We start from the raw sequence: 16541 nt of genomic DNA, 5'->3' as shown, positions 1-16541 counted from the left end.
GTCAGGCATTGTTTCATCATCAGCCCGCGGGAAATCAAAAGTCTTCTGTTCTTCAGCTCACTGAGTTCCATGGTAAAGACCCAGCTTTCCGGCAGTGAATAATGTCTTTTGTTTTCGTGAGTTCGCTTACTTTAAATGCGACATGTAGAGCAGGGAGAGGCTGGCTTGGAGCTTTTGTAATGGAGAGAGAGCCAGCAGGGTGATTTCCTTATGAGGAGTATGGAGAGGGTGGAACTAGTGGGAGGGAAAGACATAGCGGGAGGGTAGTCGCGAACATTTTCATTTCCCCTCGAAATTTTGATTTTGCTTGCATTTTGTAGGATAGTGTATTTACATATGGAAACACAACTCGAAAATTCGGTTGGGTTGTTATGGGATGGGTTTTATATATGAGATAAATTGTGACAAAAGTTATTTTAATTGGTCGGTCATTCAAGGAATGAATAGAGCTGATGCACGACACAGGATGAACTTGGCACGAGGAACTGCTATGCTTATCAATATCTTAAATTCATGTGCATTACTGAGGTAATGTCAGTTTACGTGAAAACGTATTTTGGCTAACGCCAGAAGAAATCATAATGAACATATTGACAGCGGTATGTATTCTTTATTAAAAGCATTCTAAAGTCTATCATTAATGGAAAAATTTGCATTTAATATCAGTTTCAATAAAAAAGAGGTATTAATACAGTTAACATGTACAGCTAAGTAGTGAAATGATTTGCTAGTAAATTTCTCCCATATCTTAAATAATTACATCAGTAAAATCTTAATGATTTCATTATGCAATGGTACCATTGGGTGATGTTGACAGACTGAGTAACCCCCGGATTAGACCATCAGACAGTGTTCGAATACAGATTACAACTTTTAAGTAAAAAAGTAAAAAAAATCCAGCAGGGAAGGGTACAACTATCTCTAAGGGAGCCTTCAGACATTACAAGGGTGGGCCGGGGAAATTTTGCGCACACCTGTACTGTAAAATTTGATCCCCTCTCTTTCTGTCTAAAATGTGATCCTCCCCCTTGTCAGGCATTCTAAAACTTGACCCTCACCCAAACACTGCAGTATTCTCCTCAGGAATAACTGAAACAGTATCACCCAATTTACATAACAATTTTTTAAATTGTTATGTAAGTAAGGGACAAATTACAGGGGGGAGGGCTAGCGTTTTGGGAGGGAAGGTCGCAATTTATCAAACAAGCATTTTGGAAGGGACATAATATTTCATATATTTGCGGAAGAGTCACCATACTTTGTGCAACTATAAGAAGGTATGATGTGACTGATATGGTGCTTCACGAAAAATATCAAATCGTAATACATGGAGTCTATCAGGCAAACTATTGACAATTTTCCCCCACAAACAATCTATATTTGTACATTTATATATGTTTGATAATACATTTAAATGTACTTTGCTTGAAATGGGAAGTACAAGAAATTAGATTTTTGTATTTCATCGACATTGTTGATTCACTATATTTTTTCAAAATCAACACCAGCAATATCTGTGCATTTATGGACGTTTGATAATTGATATAACTTTGCCATCTGTCCAATATGTTTTCGTATCTTGTGTTTCACCAGTTTTAACCGTTCAAGGTGTTTAATGTAGGACACCACCGCGTCTTCTTTGCTTGTGAAGCTTGTCGACAATGCGTATGTATTTAAAAGAATCAGTGTATTTCGTCGGTGATTTCCTATTCAGGAAATATCACATGGACAATCGAAGTTTTTGTCGTAAAGTCAGCTTCTGTTAAAAGTGAGCCTCCCCCAAGATAGGTTTATAAAAAGTGACCATCCCCCATGGACAGTTTTCTAAAAAGTGACCCTCCCCCAATTCGCCCGGCCCACCCCTGTAATCACTGAAAGCTCCCTAATCACACATCAAACGCGGGTCTGGAAACTGTCAGGATGCTTAATCTTTTGATCAGTGCAGTTAATGCTTTTGGCAGTGTCATCTCTTGAGTGATCTCCGTCTCGTTGACTAAATCGTTCTGTTCCAAGCGCTGTGTCTGTGGGGAGGAATGTTTATCAAGATAATAAATTGTTAATATTGCTGTCGGTCAATCGATGCCATACATTTATATCGTGGTAGATGATTCTGTTTTAAGACACTCGCACTTATCCCAAGCACATAGCTAAAACATTAATGACGTTTCTGTGATGATAAATTTACCTTGTTCCCGGTATTCTGTAGAAGTTCTTCCTGTGTGTGGCGAGTATTGTACAACTGCCTGCCGTGTGCGCTCAGCATTGTTGTTACCATGGTTGAACATGGCATCTGCAATGAAAAATCAGGTTGAACTTTGTGATGGACGTGGCCAAAATCATACAGGACGTGAAATCATCGCTCATTCGTAAACTAATATTTAATACTGCAGAGCAGTTCCAGTGTACAATTTACACAGTCAAGTGTGCATTCTTTTGTTACTACCACCTCTGTGTCAACTAGATTGATTTTAAAGAAATACACTTTCACATTCATTGAATATTCGACAGAGAAGTTCTGCTGTCGGCTATTAAACAAAACCTCTTCTCAGACACAGCGAACAATGGTTAATTAATATTTACCATAGGTAAATGTGACGTAACGTATCGATGGCATATATGAAAGCGTATGTATTAAATGCGTGAACCTATAATTGAAAAATTATTTTGTAATATAATCGAGTGAATGTTAAATAACATTTACCAACCTAGTCTATTTAAGCTTCTGCTGGTCTCAATTTTATTCTTCTTTTGATGTCTTCTCTTCCGATATAGCACCAGTAATAGTAAAACTATGGCTATGGTTAACATTTCTAAAATGTAATGGCCAATATGAAGATATATCCACACTTCATTGCTCGATTGTAAACGCTCTGAAAAACGAGAGAGTTTAAGTAAGTACAGTTATGTATGCCACTATCATCGCCCACAATAAACATTCAGATTTCGATAACATGTTAAACATTGTGAAACAAAAGGTTAGCATTGACAGACCAATAATAGATGTAAACGATATTGTTGCATGAATAATTACATGTATACAAAAGTAACGGTGAATTATATTTAACGAATATTATTTAATCTCTATCAGAACAGTATTTGTTCTCTCATCGTGAAATATATTTCCCAAGGATATGTCAGACATGACTGCATATTATAAATTGCTTGTCATTATTTCGCCATGATGTGTGAGGCAGCGCTGGTCTCAGGCATGTCCGTAGATACGAGCCAAGATTTTCGTTTATAACGAAACTCGATCGTCCACATACATGTAACACTTACCAGCATCCACGGCCTTTGATTTTGGAGCTGGTTCGGGGGTTGGGTTTTTAGTCAGTTTTGGAGTAACCATGTCCTCTTTTGCGTTGGTCGTAGGCATTTTTTTGACACATCGAAAGCGAGGATAGATCCCTCCTCCGAAGTCCTTGCATATTTCACAGTCACTTGAGCAGCCATTTATTGGAGTAGGATGGGTAGTGGCGGGGGAAAGATATGTAACCGCATATATAATCAGACCTAAGGCGATACATTTCATGTTGTGTGGGTAAAACCGCCAGTTTAGCTCTGTACGGTGTTCGTGGTTTACGTGAGCGCTGTCGTACAGGAGAAAGGAGGGTTACAGGATAAGAACATGTATAGCATGGAGCATCCTGAGTTGTGCCAAGTTGATTTTAGAGCTGTAAGCCTGCGCGAGTTTAAAATGGTTTACTAGAAGCATGTAGTAAAGCAAATAATACATATACAATTTGGGAACAATCTGTAATTATCAAGCAATACAGGAACAAACTGAAATGTGCCTCTAAGTACAGACGTAATGCATGGTGGTTTTGTTTTGTCTTATATGACAAACACTGAAACTGCCACGTGGACTCCGCGACCATACCTGCCATGTCAGGCTAGTTCAGACATCAAATAAAAGAGAGGCTTTAACGAGCGTGCATTATGTGCGAGATGCGAGACATGATATCTTTTATAGAATGTCAACAACAATAACCTCGTCTCCTCACCTGAATGAGCAGAGATTCTGAGTGAAGAACTATTCCGAATATAGCGTACCGTAAGTTCAGTGGCAAATTAAACATGCAGGACTGTGATTAGTCACGTGGAGAAGAGCGCACTTACTACATGGGGATCGAAGAGGTGCCGATTCCGGAAACGTAAACCTAACCCTACATATTTAATTAAGATAGAATAATACAAAGAATAACTAGGACCTTAATAGGACGGTTACCCCTAAACGGGACATTCCAACGGACAGGCTAGGTCCAGTGGTACGGATAGGGGTGAGAAAGCGTCCCATTAATAGGTGTTCAGGGGGTTACTCTGTCCTAGAATTGTTTGGGCTATTGTACTTCTCGCAGTCATTAGGAATCGTGGGAACAAGCTGGCAACACTCAAACAGTAACAAAGAGCCTACGGTAGTGCTAATAAGCGCCGTACCAGCACTTGGAGCGCTAACAAGGGGTTTCCGTGTTATCAATCAAAGAATTTGAAATCAGGCGACTCAAATATAGTTGCGGGGTAACGGCAATGGCGAACAGTGAAATTTAACAATCTTTCTGAATGAGTTTAATCATGTAGATAATATTTACACGGCTCATTGAACAGTTACTGGAGAAGTTTGCTTTACAATTATTCTGGCAATATATGTCACGCCAGCTACTACTCATGTAATTGTTTATGCAGCGATGACAATTTGACAATCAATTACAAAACTGACAACAATTACACGTAAATGACCGTATGGAATTTGTGATTAGAAGATGTCAATTGCACGGTACATACATATATACATAAATACATACATACATACATACATACATACATACATACATACATACATACATACATACATACATACATACATACATACATACATACATACATACATACATACATACATACATCCATCCATCCATCCATCCATCCATCCATACATTATGTACATACGTACATGTACATATATTGTCGCTCTTGTTCAGGTTTCATTTCAAATTAGTGCCTTGTGAGTTAGACTTATTATCCTCACCTTCAGAATTACTATGATATTTTGACATTTCAACGTCACAAATGCGTATCTTTTGTATCATAATTTATACTCGACTGTTCCTGCAACGACATTTCAATGGGTAAGCTTGCAGAGAAAGCTCTCTCTCTCTCTCTCTCTGGTCTTGCTTTCAAATAAATTATTGGTCCCGTCTAAGATATTAACCTTGAAAGCAGTAGCCCCTCTCAAAGGTTCACTTGAAAAAAAAAACTATTGAAATTGCAAAAAATCATACAGTATATTGATGGCGCAAATACAGCGATATGATTGGTTGAGAGGCGAAAAGAACAGTGATATATTGGCGATATACCATGGCTGCATACGCGCGAGCTCTCAGCTTTAGCAAAAATCTGTTTTTGTCGTTCCTTGCCAGAATTTCAATACACTGTTATGATATAATAGCAATGAATAACACCCAGCAACGGTATACCACTCGATTTTGACGCTATCGCTATCGCTCTTGCATATATGTCGTGAACTGGTCAAAATCTCGTGGTATACCGTCGCTGGTGTGCTTTATTGCTTAAGTATATTATTGAAATTGCAAAAAATCATACAGTATCACAACATGAACTATTATCATTGGCTTTGAGAAGTGAAATTCATCAGACATCAAACCTTTTTATTCTAGGTTTTATGTCCCTATGTAAGCATAAGTGTCGGCAGGCTTCAGTCCGGCCCTGAAACCTTGACCCAAACACTGTAAATTATCTTATAAGAGTAGAGAGTTCAATCTTCCCACAGATTAATAACCTGGGATGTTGCTGAAAATATATACATGTGACGCAGGTACCATTTTCAAGTGACTTAAGCTTGGGTTCGGGAGGGCTCATAGAAATACCAATCACTGCAAATCAGATGCAAGATTTCATAAACAGAAAACATGGACAGAATAATCTTTAGGCTTTGATGTTGTTTACAACCCACTAAAACAATCGACTGATACGACAAGTAGAGTGTTTGGTTTAGACTTCAGCGTAATCTAATTATCACATTCTTTGAAGCACATGTCGTAGTGTGGTATATGTCACCATGGTACATCGATGAGGTATTCATGAAAGAAAAAAGATAAATGTCGAGATCGAGACAGAGTCAGACATAGATTTCAACCCCTTGCCTAAATGGTGATCCATATCTAACACCCACTGCTCTCATGATAACCTATGGCGTAAACACTGGATTTATGAGAATTATCTGTACAATACAGGGAAAAAACACAGCGTCGAAACATCCCCTAGAGTAGATATACTCCCAGTGGAACTATTTTCCAGTTAGGCTAGATCTGAAGTTATCGTTCTTTTTTAAAGTCACAAAACCATGCCAGCTGATGACAAACAGTGAACGGTCAGTTCAAGCCATAAACTCTGTGTGTGACCCCTGAGGTCAGAATGTGTCGGCGTTTCTTCCGACTCAGAATCACCTAACTGATATATATTGTGTTGGCTTCCTGTGCTCCTCTAAAGACACCCTGGTCTTCGAAAGCGTACAAACATCGAAATAGCGTTAAGTGGCTTAGGATATCCGGTGAAGGAAGTAATTGCTAGATACTCCGGAATTAAACAGTTTGAATAACAAGGTATATAATAAGGTTTATCTCCCGGATAATACAACATCAATCAAAACGCTTTTGGGTAATTAATTGCATCATCGGATGGTCAAGCTGCCATGCTGTGATTGGTTTCGATGACGTCTGTGTAGATGTAGACACAGAGACATGGTACGGATTTCGCGATTTAACTGGGCATTTTACAATGGTTATGATATGTAGAACCGATAAACAATATAACAAAATATAAACGCAGACAAAGAAAACACGAAGTCCAAAATATGGAAAAATAAACAGTTCCAGTCTTAACGAGGACATGATTTGTGTGCAACATGCAAAGAAACTCAGTAAATGTTAGAAATCTAACAAATCAGCAATGCAACTGAACAACCACATGTCGAAGATACCGCATTAACCATTTCATGAAGTCAGACTTATGATACTAACTTTCATCCCATATGTTAATCATCAATCGTGCATTACCCGGTAATATTTATAGTTATTATCTAATAAAAACCACAGTTGCATAAATATTGTCACGACTATGCTCTTTTTATCTTGTCCCCGAAGCTTTTTCTATATTTATTGAAAAAAGCAAGATATATTGGGACAGAAATCAACAGCTGCGGCTGCAGAAATGAATCAAAACTACCTGTACATTTTGCCGTTACTTTAAAAAGTTGGCATTTCACTGTCAGAAAGTCTGCATTCTAAATGAAGTTGTCTCCCCGTGGTTAAGTTTAAAACATGGAAAATACAACTTAATAAAAAACCCCAAAAAGATGATACACAACTTGAAGTAATATTCATTTTCATCAACATTAAATTCAAACACTAAAAAGTACTGGTTTTTAGGTATAGGACACAGCCTAGGAAATGGAAAATTTCCAGCGAAACCTTGCCGTTTTCCAAATAAATTGACAATGATAATGCATATCTTTCTATCCTACCTTTTTGATGTATTTCAGATTAAGTCTTAAAAGCTGAAAACTGTAATATTCCTTCCGAATTTTGCATTTATGCATAGATGAATATTTTTTCACACGAAATATTGATCTTACTAAAACGCTGGGCCATTCTCTGTTTCAAAATAAAATGTTTGTTTGGACGATGATGGACAAATCACGACTCTAAGCCGTGATTGTTACAAATTAATACACACAACTTTTGCGAAATTTAAATAGACAACTAGACAACTAGTGTTCAAGTTTCCAATGTCTTTGACAAAATATAAAAAGACCAAAGCTTACAAATTGGGAGGTTTTATTTTTTACACAGTAGGGCAGTGGTTTAAAGAATACAGGATCAATTTTTCATTGAAACTCACGAGGAGTGCTGCTTACAATAAGTTTAACATTGTATGAATTAGCTCCAATCAAGTTCCCCTTCAAATATGATAAAAATACTGATTTTGGTGATGGACAAAACAGATGCTAGTCACTTCACTGTGGTGCTAGATACTACACTGTGGTGCTAGATACTACACTGTTGTGCTAGTCACTACACTGTGGTGCTAGTCACTACTACACTGTGGTGCTAGATACTACACTGTGGTGCTAGATACTACACTGTGGTGCTAGACACTACACTGTGGTGCTCTTTTAAGGATTACAGTGACGTCAAACAGTGGCTAGGACTTTCCTGCGTATGGACCATGGATATTGTTCTGAATATTTCAGAACGGTGATATTCTTGTCATACCTAAAAGCATTTCGCAAAGTATATCACAGTATGTAAAAAGGACCTTGACCTTCAATGATCTTTTCAATAAATTTTAAGATTCGCTTTGCCATCTTTTGCATTTTTATGACAAGAGAGGTACACACCCACAATGCTGATAGATAACATCGGCCATTTAACCATGAACAGCCGATCCCGACGAAATATCCATTTACCTAATGGCAGTGCGTCAGTTTTGGACATTAGCATATTACCCTGGCACAAGTAAAAATTTTGTGATTTTAAACTTCACCGTTTTCGGCAGAAACTTGAATTCATATTGATATAATAAAACCTAATAAATAATATTGTCTGTCTGTCCTATCTGCCCGTCAAACTCGAGTAGCATTAGTTACATCGTGCTCGCTCAATCCGCCCTCAGGATGAGCGACGATGACATCCATAGACTGTCCACTTGCGCTTCTTTTTATCGCACCATTTTTTTCAACTATGTCTCCATTTCGTCCTTGAAGAAAAAAAAAACGAGGAAGATTATTCCTTTAAATGACACGCTTTTTGCAAAAGAATTATTCCTCAACTAGTGGTTACGTTAAAATTTTTGGTAACTAGCCTTATGCTCAGAGCAGATCAAAGGCAACCCGTCAGTATGAGTTTCTATTTAAAGCGAACATTGCCTTCACAAAAGTATAGATTATTCTTTTTGCATTGTATCTTAATTCATAGTTTGATGAGACATTGTAAACTACTATATTCCATACCGAGTCCCCTACAAACCTACTAGAGAATAGTGACCTCTGACCTCACCGTTCCACTAAAATACATTTATTTAATGGTACGTAGGAAACTTACTTTAACACGATTGAACTAAATTGGGATAATTGGATCAACAAATTTTTCAAATTTCTCAAACATGTTAGGTGCCCTATTGCTGAATGTTGCAATTATACAAATTACTTATAAAAACAAGTACATAACTTAAAAAGAAAAGCAGATGAGCTTACATTTGCTGATTAAACCGACATTACTTCACGATCCAATTATCCAAAATTAATTCCAATCGTGTTCTTTCACAATGTCGGACTACTTGTCAGAACAGTATTAGGAGTACAAATAGCGACGTAAGCCGAATGAAAATGGATAGGAATTTATACACTCAAAACCACCATACTTTTCGATGTAGACTTTCATTTTGATAAACCATTGTCACAAATGTTGTCTAAGCCTGTGGAATAAGTAAACATCTTTCTATAATTTTGTTGTTCAAGGGTCAGCATATAATAGCCAAATATGATAAACAATGTCATCCGTTCTACTCAATTTGGTAGTAGTGGAATTTCTCTTCTGATAAATATGACATTAAAAGATGTCAACAATTACTCACTTCTGAAAAGCTGCTCCATTTGTATCGGTATACTCATCTTCAGCCTCCATAGAACATACAGGATTGCAATCAAAAGAACCAATACGACGATTATTATTACGAAGAATGTAATAACGGCAATCCAAATCGTTGAAACTGGGACTTGTATGAAATCTGTGAGAAAGTTACAGTGTGTTACTGGTAGGTGATCACGATGTGGTCTAAAGAGGCAAAATGAAAGTGCTCCCCGAAAATAAAGTCTTATAAAGATTCCAGTTTCTTTAGATGTTTTATATTATTACATTACAGCATCTTGAAAAATTGAGTTAACACAGGCACATGAGGGAACTCACCATTCTCATCTACTTTGTAATATCCATTAGTATTGGGCTGTTCGACAGGTAGAGAAGTTTCACGCATAGTAGTTGGAGTCAGAGAAGGAGTACTAACAGTGGTCTTTTGTTCTTCCTTGTCGTTCGTTCCGTTATATGCATTATCTTCTGTCTCTTTCATGCCGTGACATTGATAACGCCTTGACAGACTGATTACTTCGCCATGATCATAACACCTTCCGCCGTTACAATGAGTTTTGCACTCTTCAATTGATGTGAAGTACACTGCCTTAACGCTGGCGAATAGGCAGAGCAGAACTATGCCCGTTGAAATCCTCTTGAAACCAGCCCCTGCCAGATTTTGGGATTTTGAGAGGAAAGTAAATGCATGCGATCATTGAAATAGTACAGGGGGTCTTAGGTTGGCGATTGTATAATTACAGTAGGGCAAGACAATTTCTTATCCTTGGATTCTTCCTTCTAAATCTTTTGTACAGGAGAAAGTAAAAAGTAATCTTCAGGGTTATTCAAATTTACTGTCACAGAATCCTTATGTTAACAATGATAATTAAATACGGTCCGGAGCAAAATATTTGCCAATATCTATAGGCTTTCAGACAACATATATGTTACGCGTCGGTTGATTGTCGAGAATTCGCACTCGGAGTGCTTGTAGTATTAGCGAGATCAAACCGTATTCGTAATATCATTGTAACAGAACTGGAAGGTCTTATTGCAACGGGACACCTCTGATGTGCTTGACGTGATAAACATTTTCATATTCTACTAGTTTTGTATATCTGATCTTTTCAACCTAATTGACGCGGCTATTCTAGATCAACGCACGATAGCAGGGAAACCAGTCTGTAGGGGCGTAGGTCTGTAGATATTGCCGGCAGCACGTACGCCAAGAAGTGAATATAGGAACAGATATGCCCTGACAGTACTCAGCGAGATGAATTATCACTTCATAATGAAATTACTCACCCATAATACACTGTTGTGTTTGTCACTGCAACGCGTATTTGAACTTGTATTCCGGCTTTGCAAGGTTTGCTTGGGGTATCACGATATGACTACACGTGCTTACTGACCACGTGTGGTCACAAAGTCTTTAATATTCAGTAGAATAGCATGGGGTACTTGAGTCGGACCACCTAGGCCAACGTGTTTTGATACTTTTTGCATAAAACCATTTTTGGACAAAAGCACAAAAATTCATGTGGTCTTTTTGACAAGTTTATGTTCATTCAAACCAGTTGACTCTAATTGCTCCCCCTCTGATGGACGTGCATGTCTGTAGTCCGATCATTGTACGAACATTCCAAGTTTGAGCATTAATTGGCAGTGATGTCATGGTTTTCCCCAGTGGTCTGTCATGGCAGGCGCATGAAAGCTAAAAATATAACCAATGACTTCATTGGCTTGTTTTGTTTTCTCTTAACACTAAAGGCGCGAAAAGTATTATAATACAGAATGGACGCTAAACGCTTTGACAAACCTTTTGCCATACATAGAAATGCGTGAAACTCAAATATAAAATTATAAGAAAATAAATTCTTGACTGTACATTCCTTTCACTCGTTGTAAAATCTACCTCTGTTTTAGAAATAAAGGAAACAGACTATGTGACGAAAACTCGGGCGAAAACTGTACAGAGAAATTCTCTGAAAATGTTTCTGAAAGGGCGTGTAGCTGCCCAAGCCATCCCGACAAAGCAATGTCGTATTCTCTTTATTGGTGCATAAATGACATTCCATAAACCAATATTTGATTCATAGTGGCCCTCCCTGCATAACATCCTCCTCTTAAGCTTGTTTTCAGGTCCTAATACGTGTACTAACAGTGTCATGATTGATGAAAACCCCGGCTTGTTTCGGGTAGTCTGGTTCTTTCACCAATGCACACTTCCTATTCAAGACATCCCCACTATCACAAGAAAGCTTTAAATACCAGATCGTAGTGGCAAAGTGGCTTTATTTGTACACTTAAATAATCCATTCAACTTTTTCTCGACGTAAGGACTACAGAATCGCGGCCAACACTTAGGCCACGACAAAAAACCCTTAAGCCGACATTGTAACCATTCTCAAAAGGCACAGCCTACCAAAATTTGTATGGTATTCGTTTATGAAGTTTGTCATGAGGGAGACAAGCTTCGCTTATAGGGTACTGTGTTAGTTAATTCAGTCAATTGGCCAAAATTCATTTAAATCAATGAGCGTCAAGGACTAGCCTACAGCGCTAGTCTTACCAAGACTCAACCTTTTTTAGAATGCATTAAATCGCATGATTTGACTGTCATACAAATACATTGTATGCCCAAAAGTCGCTCCTTGAAGGGCATGTCAGACGAGAGAGTACGTTAGTATCTGTCTGTCCCTGTTTCTGTTTCTGTCTCTGTCTCTCTGTCTCTATCTCTCTCTGTCTCTCTCTCTCTCTCACGCATAAACATCTGTAGATCAGTCGAAGGCAATTTTTAGAGTTGTGGAACGTTTTCTCTGAAGGCTTCCATGTTCGCATAAATTGTGGCATTTTGTAAAAATGTTATCCCAGCACAACCGCAAGGAGTCACCTAGGATGGCTGATGTCACATAGCGGGTTATGATTATAACTGTTTTCAACAGTTTTACAAAGACCTTGCATGCAAGATTTATTCACTTTGATTATTGACAGATGCCGTGTCTACCGAGTCGTACTGAACTATACATGATAGCATGCACTTTGGCCGTACTACTATATTTAACACTTTATTATCTCCGCTGACAGCCCATTGATACTCTTGTTGTATATATTTCATGAATGTTAGTACTTCCTGAAAAACTTTGAAGCATTTAATTTGACTCAAGTGGAACTTTTATTCTGACAACATCTGCACATAAAGTTAGTTGTTCCTACCTCCATGCTAGAAAAATGTCAATTAAATGACCTTCAACTTCCAATAGCCGTGGAAGTCAAACAGATATCCCGACTACTACGTACGTAATTGTTTGAAGAGGATAAGATTAAAACTTCGCGGACACTTATTGTCTGGCTGTAAAGGAAACAACCTTTTCTGGGTTTAGAGATTTACACCCCGTTTGAAAGTTCTGCATGAATACATCACAAGCATTTTCGTGGCTGAGTGCAGAGTTAATTATGCTTGGCCCTACTTTTCTTAACGTAACCTCCCTCGACTTGCCTATCTTAATGTTGCCCCTCTCATGTATGAGAAATGTCATCACGTGACCATGTACAAGTATGTACACGTTTAACCTTGAACCCACCAGTGCAAAGCTGTATTAGGAGACATTGTTTGTAGAATAACAGCGACTATTTGGATAGACGGCATATTCGGCTTCACATGTTGTGAAGTTGAACGAGTGCAACAGGCATAGAGCAATAAAATGAAACGATGATGAAGCCCTATATAATTGTGACCTTTTTTACTCAGTCCTTCCAAAAAATTAAGCAATGATACATTAAAGATAGTTGTTTAATCATGGGTGTAACATTCATGATTTGCTCTTCTTCGTTGGTGTGTGAAACAAAAAAGGTAATCCACATTCTCAGAGCCTCTGCTCTACTCTGTGCACATTAAGGATATTTAGTATGAATCAGAATATATTTGAAAATCCCCGTGCACAGTAAACATGTAGCCTTATCAGACTCGACGACTAGAATTTCCTTGTTTGGGCATTCATTACTACTACTACTGCACAACAAGTAAACGTTTACAAGAGATTCACATTTCCATTGCGCAAGCTCTTCGTGATGGAAATTTCCCCATCGAGTTCATCCCTATACAGGTTATTCCGTGCTATAAGTCGAGTCACCACAAGGCCACTTTTCAGTTATTGCGGTTCGATTAAAAATATTTCGTTAAAATATAACGCGAATAACGAAAGTTGCAGGCTGGCATAAAAAGTTCAGTATCGGCTTAAGTTTCCGGATTTTTATGAGAGCGGAATTAGCACGCTGTTAGCCTCTCCTATAAATACGGAATAATTATGTAACAGTTACTATGGTTGTACATGGCTAACGTATTTTCAACTTGTAAAGGAATATTAAGTGCTAGCAGAGAAAGTCAGCCGAGGTGAGGGAGAGGGCGGAATGTTATTAAAAAGCCGTACTTTAATATAATGCTCTCGCCAATCAACACTTGTGCCACACTACTTGCTGTACTATAAATAGCATCGCTAAGAGTAACACAAATACAAGATTACACGCGGCGAAATCTCAGCAAACAAAACATATATTCAGTGTAATATGGCACAATATACAGAAGAGAGTCATGCTGTCCGCTTTATTAAAATATATTAACGGACATCAAAACATCCCATCATGGATAAGTTGTCAGCATCGAGTGTATGGCCTTATTTGGGCATGTTTTGAAGTTTAAAATTAGCGACATTGGTTACATGCCATGCGTATTACACATAATATATGTGACCTACTTAATCAGCAAAATCTTTATCAGAGTCACGTGCTCATTACGCAACCTCAGCGTGATGGAAATTGTCCCGGGCCGTCCATGGCTTCTCTGCATCCAGTTTATTCGAAAGTAGATTTCGATACAAGTCTACAGCATATTGTGTTGGCATTTACAAACACTATAGTAGTATTGCACTCTTAAGGATGAAAGATTTAACATTTTGTTCAAACTTTCCTCAGGGAATCTTTCAACAATTCTCTTTCAAAATCAAGAATAGAAATCGATGGTCACCGAACAAGTTTTGGTACTAGCGAAACAAATTACGCAATATTTGAAATATTTGAAATTCAAAATGGCCACATCCCTGTGTTAACTCTATGGAGAAAATGAAGTTTTCGATTTTCAAAAAACTAAGATGGTGAAAATGTTCATTTATTCAAGGGTTTTAAAATGAGCCCCCACAAGTCGTAGATCAGAAAAGAATGGGAAAAGTTTGGGAGTCAAAATATCTGTCCCCGAGGCGCATTCTACCTTAAACAGTATAGTACGCTATTGCTGGTGTAAGTCATGTTTGATATGAATAGGCAAAGTTTTTAAAATCGAAAAGAACGGGTTGTTGTGTAAGTGTATTTAAGAGAGCTTTGGTGAACATTGTGATGGCTGTTGTCTCAGTGAAGGAGAAATGGCATATGAGCAGATATAAACAATGCTTTGGTAGTAGCAGTCGCTGTAATGCTCACAAAATTTACAAAACATAACCAAGATACTTTGCAAATCGAACGATGTTGATGGACAATATAATGGATTAAGCAAGTGAAACGTTTTTAATCACTGTTTGTATTTCATCCAGAGAAAGAATAGAAGCCATGCAGGTGCACTGCGATATCAGTACTGCCTCTTGTGCTTTTGACGGTAAATACTCTTGTAAAGTAGTACCTACACATATAGCCTTCATATGAATATTGGATCTTTATGATCCACGCTATCCACGGTCTGAGGACATGACTGGGGTACAATGAAGCATTTAAAATACCAGCCTGGCGGTGACGACACCATATCAACTATGAGCCGGTACTCTTTTGAGTTTGTGCGTACGGTTTATCTGTCTCACAGGCCAGCCAAAACTAATTTTTATTGGAAAGATGTATGTTAAATGTTATGTGATATATGTTAAATATTGTGATAAACGTAAGACTAAACTGCAACTTTCCTATCACTGTTATGTAGTTATAAGAAACAGCCTATACTTATCGTTTGCCACTATATCTCATTTCGTTATTGTTACGGGTCACAAATATCGAGAGATTATCTCCTGACCAAATAACTCATTAATCTCCCATCCATGCTTTGGTTTATGCATTTAAATTGAGATGACAGAATTACTTTTCTATCGCTTTTGTCCCCTCATCTCTTACTTCAGGCGACTTTGCGGCTCAAAAACCCACACCAGAATCATATTAGCGCTGTTTTATCGGCGACTTAAGAAGGCATGGCCCCCATCTTTTGTGGTGTCACGGTGATAAATTATAAAATTGGGTGGCAGGTCTGGCTGTACGGTAGCAGACTGCCAACGCTTATGGAAGATTTATGTCAAAGCGCACACACATAATCTAACACGTATTGAAATCATTGTATGGTATCATAATACATGTCAACAAGCTATTATAATGCATATTGTAAAGAGTGTGTCACAGTATTTAACCTTAAGGGGGCTCTTCAGAGGTGATCAGTCAATTGGCGTAATGACAATGTTTAAAGGAGCTGTGTATTTCTTTTCCTATCGTTCAATTGGAGTAGCTGTTGCGCCTCGTATTATTTCCCACTGAAATGCAAGTCTATTATCCAAGGTTTAACAGTCACTGTTCTCCAAAATGTAGCCTAAAAATAGAATTGCTTGCTTAACTTTGCTGTAGCAACTGTAGTGCTAATGAAAAAAATCCCATATATCGTGCATTAGGTATAACGCGCCATAACCATGAATCTGAAATGGTTTGTCAATTCTTATCTTTATTCTTTCCTCCGTCCAAGATATCATATTTTGCGTTAGATATAATACATCATTGATATAAAAACACATAACATATGTGCTGAAATATTTACCAAACTGCGTATTCATCGAGTAGGTGATTAACTCTGCGTACTAAAATGTGCCTCTAGTAACCATA

The 16541-nt window shown here is 37.9% G+C and overlaps 2 protein-coding genes and 1 long non-coding RNA gene across 8 annotated transcripts in view; 1 reads left to right on the top strand and 2 right to left on the bottom strand.

Moving 5' to 3' along the window:
• The window catches only part of LOC139144180 (uncharacterized), a 104901-nt gene that overhangs the window by 66720 nt on the left and 21640 nt on the right, over window positions 1–16541 (top strand). The gene's annotated exons all lie outside the window — the stretch shown is intronic.
• On the bottom strand, window positions 591–4165 carry LOC139144177 (uncharacterized). 3 transcript variants are annotated; one of them, XM_070714828.1, is made up of 5 exons: window positions 4005–4165; window positions 3280–3590; window positions 2706–2870; window positions 2186–2290; window positions 591–2021 (listed from the first exon to the last, which is right to left on the bottom strand). In XM_070714828.1, the coding sequence occupies exons 2-5, from the start codon at window positions 3530–3532 to the stop codon at window positions 1894–1896; spliced, it is 651 nt and encodes a 216-aa protein (XP_070570929.1). In that variant the 5' UTR covers window positions 3533–3590; window positions 4005–4165; the 3' UTR covers window positions 591–1893. The 3 variants fall into 3 exon arrangements, with proteins under 3 accessions (XP_070570929.1, XP_070570930.1, XP_070570931.1); XM_070714829.1 differs by having other exon boundaries at window positions 3280–3561; XM_070714830.1 differs by having other exon boundaries at window positions 3280–3440.
• On the bottom strand, window positions 7146–11088 carry LOC139144174 (uncharacterized). The gene is made up of 4 exons (XM_070714826.1): window positions 10950–11088; window positions 9984–10313; window positions 9652–9804; window positions 7146–8775 (listed from the first exon to the last, which is right to left on the bottom strand). Exons 1-4 carry the CDS (start codon window positions 10951–10953, stop codon window positions 8642–8644), a joined length of 621 nt encoding a protein of 206 aa, XP_070570927.1. The 5' UTR covers window positions 10954–11088; the 3' UTR covers window positions 7146–8641.

This window comes from Ptychodera flava, chromosome 11 (genome assembly GCF_041260155.1).
Source record: "Ptychodera flava strain L36383 chromosome 11, AS_Pfla_20210202, whole genome shotgun sequence".
Taxonomy (NCBI): domain Eukaryota; kingdom Metazoa; phylum Hemichordata; class Enteropneusta; family Ptychoderidae; genus Ptychodera; species Ptychodera flava.
This window is presented reverse-complemented; position numbering and strand designations above follow the sequence as displayed.